The 12892-nt window shown below is 37.5% G+C and overlaps 1 protein-coding gene across 7 annotated transcripts; it reads right to left on the bottom strand.

Moving 5' to 3' along the window:
- Window positions 1-329: 329 nt before the first annotated feature.
- LOC121229154 (uncharacterized) lies at window positions 330-9941 on the bottom strand. Of its 7 annotated transcripts, none has more exons than XR_005926782.1 (6): window positions 9604-9941; window positions 3377-3403; window positions 1527-1560; window positions 1403-1419; window positions 906-1019; window positions 330-534 (listed from the first exon to the last, which is right to left on the bottom strand). XR_005926782.1 is itself a non-coding variant. In XM_041112577.1 (5 exons), exons 2-5 carry the CDS (start codon window positions 1529-1531, stop codon window positions 333-335), a joined length of 303 nt encoding a protein of 100 aa, XP_040968511.1. In that variant the 5' UTR covers window positions 1532-1560; window positions 3239-3279; the 3' UTR covers window positions 330-332. The 7 variants fall into 7 exon arrangements, 2 of the variants coding, with proteins under 2 accessions (XP_040968511.1, XP_040968510.1); XR_005926781.1 differs by having other exon boundaries at window positions 906-984; XR_005926783.1 differs by lacking the exons at window positions 3377-3403; window positions 9604-9941 and adding an exon at window positions 3239-3299.
- Window positions 9942-12892: the final 2951 nt, after the last annotated feature.

Here is a 12892-nt window from a genome sequence, read left to right as displayed (position 1 = left end):
AACAGGTTTTTAGCGGCGTTTTTTTAGGCCTATAGCGGCACTTATAAGCTCCACTAAAACAATTTGCGGCGTTTTTATAAACGCCACAAAAATCGCCGCTATAGATAATGCCGCTAAATTTTGTGGTGTTTTTGAGAAAAAACGCTGCTAAAGACATGACCTTTAGCGACGCTTTCCCCAAAAGCGCCACTAAAGACCATATATATTTCAACTTCCTTTTTAATCATTTCATATTCATTCTTACCTTAAATGATCACACAAAATTTAAATAACCTAACAATGGACACATTTTAAATTGTTTTTGAGTTCAAAAACATTAACAAGAGAACTTTTCATTTGATCAAAATGTTCATAATCAATCTTTGAAAACCCAATCTAATGACTACAATACACTTTCTTCTAAAAAGTATAATCTTTGAAACTTCTACCGAATAAACAACATGATGTTCACTATAAGAAACTTTAACTACAAGCATACTACAATTACTTGTCAGTTTAATTCCAGCAGAGCTTCTTGATTGACCTACTGCAGACCTGCACAAGTACTTTTCAGTTGAAGCTGCTGCACCCATGATCATACTTAAAATTACAAAAACATAGAATCAATGAACTCATATAGAGTATGACAAATCATCTGTGAGCTTTGAAGCTCTTAAAATGCTACACAAAGAACTTACATAATTTATACATATTTATTTCTCTTTTTTTTTCCTGGCTATAGATTTTTCAAAATAATCAATAAAATTATAATAAATTCCACTTTTAGCATAAATTCAAGGGCTTATGCAAAAAAAAAGCTTAAAATTTACCCTTAAATATATCCATAGATCTCTATATTACTCCTATTAAATCCTTAACCTTTAATTTACATTCAAGTAAGTTCTAACTCTGGAAGAAAAACACACCTGGAACTCTGGATTACGATCCTCAACCAACGATGGAAGCTGAGAAAGGCAAATTTCAGCAGCCATATACCATGCATCCCTTGAATGTGCAGAATAAAATTTTAAAATAAACAACTGAGAAAAAAGTTGTAAAGTAAGTCAATATCCCTTGTATTACCACATATGGTGCTGATGGATGACCAAAGAATCATACGGCTTACATTTATAATCATTGGAATCAAGACAGTAGAAATAATTGCACAAAGTACTACAATCTAAGCAATAATTAGATAGATACAATTTTTAGTTACTTGTAAACCAAATAAGGAAAAAATGAACATTAAAGCGAATACAAATCACATTTTTAACTGAAAGACTCACTGAAGACTTATATGTAAGAAGAGCAAGAAAAAAATGGAAAAAGAACAAAACCAAACCAAAACCAACATCCAAGCATTCCATTTTATACTGGTGAAAGATTTTTCAAAAGAAACAGAAAAACCTGAACTTGAACTCACCTAGCAATTTTTGTCCTCTATTACAATTCCAGATGCCAAGAACAAGGCAAGAACTCATGTCAGAATCAAACTGGTAATGGATAAACTCGGGACTCATCAAGATAAAAAATAAAAAAGAACCTACCTCATGCTATTGCATCCTCTTTCCTTCTCAATTCCTGCAAAATATAAAGTTAACATTCAGTTACTACAAGGACAAATTAATCTAAGAGCAAAATGAATAGCAAAACCACCTTACATACAACACAATTACATATTGCATCCGAACATATAAGAATCAAGTCATTGCATAATTTTAGTATTTTCATAATAGAAGACTACAGAACATAAAGATATTTTACAAGCATTCAGACAGAAAAACTAAACTGAAATATGAATAGGAAATTCAGATTCAAAAACTATGGTTTTGATTTTTTTGTGCCAAGATAGCAATATTTAAATTACTTCAGAAATCTGTATAATTTGTAACTGCAATGCGAAAGGAACAACTTCTCACAATTGATATTGAATACCGTAAAAATAAATCGGAAGCACCACACTTATTATTCAAGGGCCAGCCTCACTCGAGTGTAAACAGCCAACAACAAATTACCCATTCACGCTTATTCAGTTTAGCCTCTTTTACTTTAAGTTCCTTCTCTCTTGCTTTTAAATCCTAGATTTGATAAGACAAAAACATCAAAAGAAGTCTATGATTTTAATAATATATATTTTAATCATTTTGTGACCAAAGAATGGATGTTGGACAGAAAATATGATTGAAAACTTATTTTGTGCAAGTGCAGCACTAGGATTCCAACTTTTTCCTCCTTGGCAACCAATAAAGCAAGGCCAGTACAATGGTTGTATACCTCAAACTTGGGCCAGTACGAAATATCATATGATGAGTACAACTTGAAACAAGTTCCCACATATCTAAAGCTGGTAGCTCCACTAAATCTTGGCTAATCTCAAACTGAAAGACTTAATCTATAACTTTTTTTAATAAGTGAAACAAAAATATTGATGAGACTCGAATTTCGACATTAAATTTGTAACGTTTTATTTATGTTTATATCTAGGAATTTCAAGCTCCTAAAGAGTGATGATTTCATGTAAAATGGTGAATGCTCTAACAATCTAAGGCTCATCCTCAATAAGGCTTCAACAGGATGACAAGTGATCCTTCTAAAATTTTAGAATATCTCTAGAAAGCCATGTGCAAGATCAGTCCTGAGCTTATTAGATGTTCTTTGTCAAATGGTTGTATAAATACTAATAACAATAAAAGAAAAATGTAAGAAAACCTACACTAGGCCACATTCATATGGGCATTTGGAAATAAATCAAAGTTAAGATAAATATATAGAAAATCCCTAACTACTAGATACACAGAAATGAGAAAACTTCATTCAGAAGCCAATATTAACCAAATATTAAATTTGTACTACAAGAAATGAACCCAAATTAATCTGCAATTAGAATATCTTATCTTGTATTCTTTTAAAACAAGAAATATTACTATCAAAATCATATCCCTTTAAACTTTAATTACCGTCAATAGAAGTTTTAAAATTTCAACGCTTTATCTTAACACTGACCAACACAGCCACAAATGACCGTTAAGTTCACATATCTATCTTTCTAAGCAAACGTAATTAGGAAATGGACTTAGTCCAATGATGAGAAAGCAAGGTAAAAGGAGGAGCTTAATCGAAAACCATCTAGCCAGACAAATAATTGCAAAATTATTTCATGCTATCAATAAAATAAAATAATGCATAGAAAAATGTAAAGAGCAAAGAATCAGTTGAAAAAGCAAGTAGAAAATAGCTTAAGAGTCAGGACTAAGCTCACAAAGCTCGAGACTGCACGAGGCTACTTCCATTATTATAAAATTTAGTTCCCCTGCTCTTTTAAAGATAAGAACAGTAAATAAAGATCTAGAAATGATAAATTCTGTAATATAAAATGAAATGCAGGGGGCGAAATCACCTTTTCCTCTTTGCTTTGGTTCCACACCTGCAGAGATAATATATATATTTAAAAAAAAAAACAACCCAACAAGAATACACTTATGTCACGGACTTAGGATTTTTGCCTCACAATCCGTGCGGCCTTAGGCAGTTTCTTGCTTTAAAAACTCCTAAGTCAGCCTAACTCCCACAATTTGAGGATTCAATAGAATTCCCCTTTGAAAACCAACACAAACGAAAGCAACTCAACGATCAAACAAAGGCGAACGAAGAACGAAATAAGAACAAGCCTAACTCCCACAACGATCAAACTCTTATTATTCCTCAAAACTCAAGTGATTTGCAATGAGGGAAGAGGTCTCTTATTTATAGTTGAGCCTCCCCAAATCCAACGGTGCAAAATTAAGTACATCAACGGCTATGATTAAAGGCCACCTACCACCAAACCTTTAAGAATATAAAATCATATCTTCTAAGATTACATATCTTATCTAAGATATGTAATCTTATAAAATAATATATTATATTTGTCTAACTTGTAGATGGGCCTTCAATCTCTTCAAGCAACGGGCCGGTCTGATTGGGCCAAATGACCTCCTGCCTTCTTGATGGTTCACACAGATGTGTCATGGTTGCGGGCTCCCATGCGCAACCCATGACATTCTCCCCCACCAAATCTAGCGACGCCCTCGTCGCGTCCTCTGCATGGTATCGATCTATCTTGTCTTGGAATTGCCACAAGGCTTCAGTAGGTTCCCAACTCATCTCACTATCCGGGAATCCCTTCCATCGGACTAAGTATTCGCGCCGCGGTCGGTAGTGCTTACGTCTGACTATACGATCCGCTTCGATGTTCTCGACCTCTCGATCATAGGCGACTTTTACCCCCATTGGTGCTCGTTCAGACTTGCTTCGATTTGGGTCTTCTCCATCTTCATGGAATGGTTTAAGCATACTCACGTGGAATACTGGATGAACTTTAAGCTTTTCAGGCAACTCAAGCTTGTAGGCCACCTTGCCTACCTTCTTCACAATTCAAAATGGCCCCTCGTACCGCCGAACGAGTCCTTTGTGCAACCCATCATGTCGCAAAATCAGGTGTAGTTTGGCAAGAACTGGTTCACCTACCTGAAATTGTACGTCCCTTCGATTTCGATCCGCCCACTTCTTATTGCGCTTACTTGCCTTGTGAAGACAAGCTCTAGCCAAATCGTTTTGCTCTTGCCAATCTCTCGCAAATCGATAGGCTGCTGGATTCGGTCCCCCATAACGAGTCGCAACAGCATTGGGTGTAAGTGGCTGTTGTCCTGTTACTATCTCGAACGGACTCTGGTTTGTCGCCCCACTTCTTTGCAAATTGTAAGAAAACTGAGCCACATCTAGCAACTTTGGCCAGTCCCTTTATGTGGCACTCACATAGTGCCGTAGATATATCTCCAACAACGCATTCACTCGTTCAGTTTGGCCATCGGTTTGTGGATGCATGCTGGTTGAAAAGTTCAAGTTTGAACCCATTAACTTGAACAACTTCGTCCAAAATCGTCCCGTGAATCGCCCATCTCGATCGCTGATGATAGATTGTGGCACTCCCCAATACTTCACCACATGTCTAAGAAACAAGCGAGCAGCCTCCTCAGCAGGACACTCCTTGGTTGTGGGGATAAAAGTTGCATACTTCGAAAACCTGTCCACCACAACAAAAATGCTTGCAAATCCATCAGATTTAGGCAAACCTACAATAAAGTCCATGGATAAACTCTCCCATGGGCGCTCCGGAATAGGTAAAGGCTGTAGCAACCCAGCAGGAGTCTTCAACTCGATTTTATCTTGTTGGCACACCAAACAAGTTTTCACATAAGTCTCCACATCGTCACTCATGTGAGGCCAATAAAATCGATCCTCCAAGAGAGCTAAAGTGCGGTGCATGCCTGGATGTCTAGCCCATCTTGAATCATGACATTCCTTCATGACTTCCTTTTGCAAGTTCCCATGTTGGGGCACATATAGACGTTGTCCTTGAGTGTATAATAATTCTCCCTCGAGCCAAAATCGCCTCGTTTTTCCCTCTTTAGCAAGCTCAATCAAAGTTTTGGCCGTGGAATCGTGGGACAACCCTTCTTGAATGCGCTCCAATAAGGGACTATTGGGTTGGCTTATCGTTGCAAATTCCATCTTTCGGCTAAGCGCATCAGCTACAATGTTGGCACTCCCCGGCTTGTACTCCATGCTAAAATCAAACTCTGCTAGGAAAACCTGCCAACGAGCCTGTTTGGGGGACAACTTTTTCTGGGTTAGGAAATAACTATTTGCAACATTATCAGTGAATACCACGAACCTGGAACCCAGCAAATAGTGCCTCCATGTGCGCAAACAATGCACCACAGCAGTCATCTCTTTTTCTTGGACCGTGTATCTCCGTTCTGTCTCATTCAGCTTTCGACTCTCGAAAGCAATTGGATTTCCTTCTTGCATCAATACTCCCCCAATTGCATAGTCTGAGGCATCCGTGCGTACCTCGTACGCCTTTGTAAAATCCGGTAAAGCAAGTACAGGTTCACTCACCATTGCTTGCTTTACTTGGTCAAAAGCTTTCTCACACCGAGAGTCCCAGTCCCATACTTTGCCCTTTTTCAATAAGTCCGTCAAGGGTGTAGTGATCTTGGAGTAGCCTTCAATGAAACGTCGATAGTAGTTTGCTAAACCAAGAAAGGACCGCAATTCCGTTACCTTGGTTGGTGGCTCCCAATCGGAAATTGCTCAGACTTTGCTTGCATCCATTCGGATCATGCCACCTCCTACAATATGGCCAAGAAAAGGCACCTCTCGTTGGGCAAATGAGCATTTTCCTCTTTGACATACAGCTCATTTTCCCGTAGGACTTGGAACACCTCTCTCAGATGTCCAACATGCTCCTCAAGCGTCTTACTATACACCACAATGTCGTCAAGATAAACAACCACAAAGCGATCTAAGAAAGGTTGTAATACCTTATTCATTAGGGTGCAAAATGTTGCCGGAGCATTTGTCAACCCGAACGGTATCACCAAGAATTCAAAAGACCCATACCGAGTCACACAGGCTGTTTTGGGCTCATCCCCTTCGGCTACTCTCACTTGGTAGTACCCCGATCGCAAATCCAACTTAGTAAACCATCTCGCGCTACCAAGTTGATCGAACAGATCTGCAATGAGAGGAATGGGATACCTGTTCTTCACAGTGATCTTGTTTAAGGCCCTATAGTCAATGCACAATCTTAAGGACCCATCATGCTTCCTTTGGAATAACACCGGCGCTCCAAATGGGGCTTTGGAAGGTTTAATAAACCCGGCATCTAGAAGTTCCCTTAACTGCTTCCTCAATTCCTCCAACTCAGGCGGAGACATTCGATATGGTGCCCTTGCTGGTGGCTCAGTATTAGGCAACAACTCAATCTTGTGATTTACCTCCCTCTTTGGTGGCAATGTCTTGGGCAACTCTGTGGGCATTACATCTTGAAAAGACTGCAACAACTGCTTCACTTCTTTTGGGATTTCTTCCTCGAATTTCTCCTCCACATTGTTCCTTAAGGTGGCTAAATAGGAGACTTCGTTTTTGTACGTACTCCTTTGGCAAATTGGATTGCCGACAATGTTTTGCCTTCCATGTTTCCCTTTCTTTTCATTCGCACCATATAACGATGGTTCGAATCAGAGATCATCATGTAGTTCTCGGAAGGATGAATATACGCATTAAGTCGGTCAAACAAACTCAATCCTACCACAAAATCATAATCATCAAGTGGGATTACCTTAATGGTTGCCTTGCCTGTCCACTCGCCAAGTTTGAGTTCCACCCCTTTAGCCACACCCGTTATGGGAATACTTTCTGAGTTTACCGTTTTTATTCGACCCGAATCTTCCTCCACTTTGAGACCGAGTTCCTTCGCCATCTCTTTAGACATGAACAAATCAGATGCACCAGTATCAACAAGGGCATTCAATTTTCTGTCTGCCACGATGATGTCCACAAACATCAGTCCATTACTCGTCTTGTCTTCAACACCGCCCAATATCGTACCAAGACTTTTGGTGTTAGGATTGGCCTCTTCGCGTGCTTCCATAGCATTGAAAGCGGCCCTCTTTGGACAAACACTCAACCGATGTGGACCTTGGCAAAGAAAGCATCTCATTGGCTCTTTCTTATCCCCTGGTCTACCATTATAATTCCTTGGGGCTTCGCCACTCCTTTCTGTTTGCTCTTTGTCTCCCCCACCATTGCCTTTGGGTCTTGGCTTGGGTTTGGAAGCATCATTATTGTCAAACTTTCTCCCACCAGCTTCGTAGAAGTTCTCTGCCTCAGCCATAGCTACAGTCAAATCGGTGATGCCTAGGCGGCGCAACTCTTGCTTAGCCCACATTCTTAGCCCATCCTCAAACATATAAAATGCTTCCTTCTCATTCAAGTCTGAGATCTGAAGCATCAGCTCACTAAACTCCCGCACATAATCTCGAATAGTGCCTTGTTGCGTAAGCCGACGCAACTTAGCACGAGCCTCCTTTTCAGCATGCTGCGGATAAAACTGCTTCTTTAACTCTCCTTGGAACTCCTCCCAAGTCCCAATGGTCATTCCTCCACGTCTCTCATCCGTGGACCTACGTCGCCACCATAAGAGAGCAACATCAGTAAAGTAAATCGAAGCAGTGTTTACCTTAGTGGCATCATCCTCAATGCCCATTGCTCGAAAATATTGCTCCAATTCCCACAGGAAGTTGTCCACTTCTCTCGCAGACCTAGCCCCCTTGAACTTCTCGGGTTTTGGAACATCTACATGGCGTTGCTTCGATCCTGAAGTCAACATCCCATTTCCCAGAGCGACCTTACAAATTGTGAGCTCCCCCTTAAGCTCAGCAATCTCCTCTTTCATGGCAGTCACCAGGGCCTCAAGAGCTTCGTCCCTTACCGTCAGCTTGTCCGAAGTGGATCTAAGAGTGTCAAGCACGAATACTTTGCTGTCTTCCCTCAGTTCCTCCATACGGGTTAGGACCACTTCGAGTGTCTCCCTCATGTCACCAACAGACTCCTCGAGATTGACCACTCGATTTTCCAAGCTCGACAACATGTCCCTCGATCGACTAGCCTTCCTGGCCCTCCCACGGGTCTCCATTGGCTCATTCTCACCAACTTCTCTCGACATCCTTCAATAGTGCTTTCGAAAGACTGGCTCTGATACCAACTGTCACGGACTTAGGATTTTTGCCTCACAATCCGTGCGGCCTTAGGCAGTTTCTTGCTTTAAAAACTCCTAAGTCAGCCTAACTCCCACAATTTGAGGATTCAATAGAATTCCCCTTTGAAAACCAACACAAACGAAAGCAACTCAACGATCAAACAAAGGCGAACGAAGAACGAAATAAGAACAAGCCACGAAATATCAAGAACACAAGAGAGAATAATGTTTGAGTGAATACTCTCAAGAACTCTTATTATTCCTCAAAACTCAAGTGATTTGCAATGAGGGAAGAGGTCTCTTATTTATAGTTGAGCCTCCCCAAATCCAACGGTGCAAAATTAAGTACATCAACGGCTATGATTAAAGGCCACCTACCACCAAACCTTTAAGAATATAAAATCATATCTTCTAAGATTACATATCTTATCTAAGATATGTAATCTTATAAAATAATATATTATATTTGTCTAACTTGTAGATGGGCCTTCAATCTCTTCAAGCAACGGGCCGGTCTGATTGGGCCAAATGACCTCCTGCCTTCTTGATGGTTCACACAGATGTGTCATGGTTGCGGGCTCCCATGCGCAACCCATGACACTTACATAAGAATACAAAAATGAACCTGAAATGGAAGAAAGAATAAGAGGCACCAACGGAAAATAATATATATTTTTTACTTTGTTCTTTACTATTTTTATAACAAAAATTATTCATATTAGTAAAAATCAGATCAACCCTTACATAAAAAACTGAAGGGGATTCAAACAGTTAAATCATATACCATAGTGTATTTGATTTTCCAATAACCCAAATGAGAAAAAAAGTAAAAAAAGAAAAAAAAAAGAGTCCAAAATTTATTGTTCATCTTCAATTGCTGAAACCAAACCAGCAAAATCCTATCCCCAAATTCGAAGATAAAATTTTTTCAAGGATTTATATTAGAAATGAAACGATTGATTATGATGATGAAAAAAAAACCTATTGAACAGTAAATAAGGAGGAAAAAAATGAAGAAAACCCAGAGAGATTATACTTACCAACTTGGGATTTTCTGTCAAGTCCAACATTTTCTCGTGAAAATGAAACGAAGAGGTGGAATTAAGACTTTATAGAGCGTCAACGATTGCGTATCAATTGGGTAACTCTTTAAATCAAACATGAATAAAATATTTTCTTAGAAACCAAACAAATTTCGTGATTTATACACAAAAGAAGACTGACGCTTTTTTAAAATCAAAATCTTGTATTTGGGTAGAAAGGTTGAAGCTTTAACTGATATATGTTGCAGAGAGATAGAGATTTAAAATAAAAACCACATAAAAATCAATGAAGGAAGCAAAATTTGAAATGGGTTAAGATGAAGGGAAAAAAATGATTTTAGGGGGAAAAATTAGGGGTTTGACCGGGGAAAATTTTGGGGATAAAATGCGTGATTTTTGAAGGAAAATATTTTTTGCGGCGTTTTCATATAAAAACGTTATTATTGTTTACTTTTTGCTACGTTTTTCGTAAAAACGTCTCAAAAAATTATTTCATTTTGAATAAAATGACGCTGTTTTGTTTTGCTAAAAATTTTTTATTTTCACTGCTAAAAATTATTAGTTACATGATTTTATAAAACATTTATTATTACTATTTTTTATAAATTAGATTTTTATAAAAAAAACTAAGTACTCTCAAAATAAATATCATATATTTTAATAAGAAAACAAATGATCAAATAGCTATAATTAATTATTAAGTTAGAATTATCCAATGTAAGCAATCAATCTCTCACATATCAAATTTCTATTAAAGATTGAGATGTTAATCATGATTTTATATTATTATTTTCTGATCTAATCTCTATTTTATTGAACATATGAATTTCCTTTGTATACAAAGCCTAAAATATTAATTTATTGAATTAGTAAAATTTATATGATGATATAATATTGAATATATGAATTTCCTTTGTAGAAAAACCCTAAAATTAACTAAATTAATTCACTAATGAACACAACAAAGAACAAAGCAAGAAAATAAACGATTAACAACCAATAAGCGAAACAATATCCAGGAAAGATAAAAACCAAAATAATAATTTATATTTTCTTTTAGTTTAATGTATAATTTGGTACCCGAGTTTGATATTTTTTAATATTTAATTCGAGTTTTAGAGTTAATTTGATGATAATTCAGGTTTAGATAATAATATTAGTTATTAATTTTTGCTAAAACAACCCTAAAATCATAATTAAATTACATACATAAATGAAAATTTAAATAAATTCACAATTGACACTGATTTGAGTCTATTAATAAAATCACGAAAAATTCAAACTTAATAATTTTAGAAATTAACTTTCATAAAATAAACTCTAAAAACTTAATTAAACACTAAAAATTTCGTATAAATTAGATGAGATTAATATCTTAATATAATTTCGAAAAATCATAGGGACTCTTAATTTTTCAAACAATCTTTTTCATATAAAACATGTTTTGACTTTTTGGTTTTTTTTTAAACATAGTTGAAAGAAAAAATTCTTATATTTATAAATTCTTTATTCATTAAGAAATATTCTGAGTCTCAACTTGTTAAATAAAATAGATTTTGGTGTTTTAAAAATAGATTTATTGTGACTCAGCCAATAGTTGGGTGACATCCCAATACCATCAAACATGTCGTCTAAATTGTATGCAACACACCAATGTTGTTCAATTGTAGTTCATGTTTCAAAGGTTTAGACCTTTTTCTTCCCTTTCAAACCCAATTCAGTTTTAAGCTACACTCTTTCAAATTGAAATTCTTTAATTGTATGTGATATCGTTTCAAACCCCATTCAGTTTTAATTCCATAATTTATTATGAACATAAGCTTTTACATTAATATCTATGTATATACACATCAACATCCATATGATGTTTTTTTGGGGTTTAGGGTTTTAGAGGTTATAGTTTAGTGTTTAAGGGTTTTTGGGATTTAGAGGTTTAGTGTTTTAGGGGTTATAGATTAGTGTTTATTATTTTTTAGGGTTTAGGATTTTAGGGATTACCTGACTTTTATCGGTGTTTTAATGAAAGCGCCGCTAATGCTTTGGTTTTTAGCAGTGTATTAATGAAAGCGCCGCTAATGCTCTGGTTTTTAGCGGTGTTTTATCGAAAGCGCCGCTAATGCTCTAGTTTTTAGCGGCGTTTTACCAAAAGCGCCGCTAATGCTCTGGTTTTTAGCGGCATTTTTGGTAAAACGCCGCTAAAGCCCTATTTTCCTATAGTGGCTATATATGGTTGGTATTCTGAAATATTGTGCATGATGAATGTTTTATGACCAATCTAAACGGCCATGGCTGTGAATTAAATGTGTCTTAATATGGGATGCTAAATCATTGAAATGATGTCATGATATGTGTCCTTGGTGTGTATATAGATGTGAGAGATTAAAGGCAACATAAAAGGCTTGGTAAATAGCCCAAGTGTTAGCCACATGGGCAGAGACATGGCCATGTGTCTCAGCTGTGTGGAGGATGGCCCAGCACACGAGCGTGTGGCCTGGCCGTGTGGTTCAATTTGTTTTGCTGACGTCATAAATAGAGAGTTACATGGCCTGAGGACACGGGCGTGTTGAAGACACACAGGCGTGTCCCTGTGTCCACACGGACGTGTGACCATGTTTCATGAAAATTCTTCCTAAGTTTTCCCAAAACTTTCCAAAGTTATTGGTTTAGTCCCAAACTGCCTTTAATGCATGTTTTGAACCTTGGTAGCTCGTGTAAGAGACATTATGCATGTGATGGAATGTTTTTAATTTAATGAAATTTTATGGCCCGATTTTATGAAATGGTGTACATTTAAGTCTGGTAACGCCTCAAACCCTGTCTCGAAATTGGATACGGGTAAGGGGTGTTACATAATACGAGCATTAGAATCAAGTCAGGACTTAATCAAAAACTCTAAAAGCTTTTCACGACATTTCAAAAATTTTTCAAGGTGCAAGGCTCACACGCCTATGGTGGTCCAAGGGACACACCCGTGTGACCTAGGACACGCCTGTGCTGTAGGTCGTGTTTGACCCCATGTAACTCTCTGACTTGTGCACACGGCCATGCCACACGCCCGTGCACTAGGTCGTGTGGTTAATTAATTTTCTTCGAAATTAGGTGCAGGTTTCACACAGCCAAGACACACGCCTGTGTTCTAGACCGCGTAGGACACACGACTGAGACACACGTTTGTGTCTCTGCCCGTGTGCTCAATTCTGAGCATTTTTTTCTCAAAATTAAGGTGAAGGGGACACATGGTCAAAACACATGCCCATATGCTAGACCATGTGTCACACACTGCCTA

Source organism: Gossypium hirsutum, chromosome A05 (assembly GCF_007990345.1).
Source record: "Gossypium hirsutum isolate 1008001.06 chromosome A05, Gossypium_hirsutum_v2.1, whole genome shotgun sequence".
Lineage (NCBI taxonomy): Eukaryota > Viridiplantae > Streptophyta > Magnoliopsida > Malvales > Malvaceae > Gossypium > Gossypium hirsutum.
The sequence above is the reverse complement of the archived record's forward strand: the minus strand, read 5'-3'. Positions and strand labels throughout refer to the sequence as shown.

What these genes read in the sequence shown, in the direction of transcription:
- LOC121229154 (XM_041112576.1), bottom strand. Translation starts at nt 1,582, where the DNA reads ATGTTAACTTTATATTTTGCAGGAATTGAGAAGGAAAGAGGATGCAAT. An exon ending in ATCGTAATCCAGAGTTCCAG is followed by an intron (nt 535 to 905) that starts GTGTGTTTTTCT and finishes GTACTTGTGCAG; the next exon opens with GTCTGCAGTAGGTCAATCAA.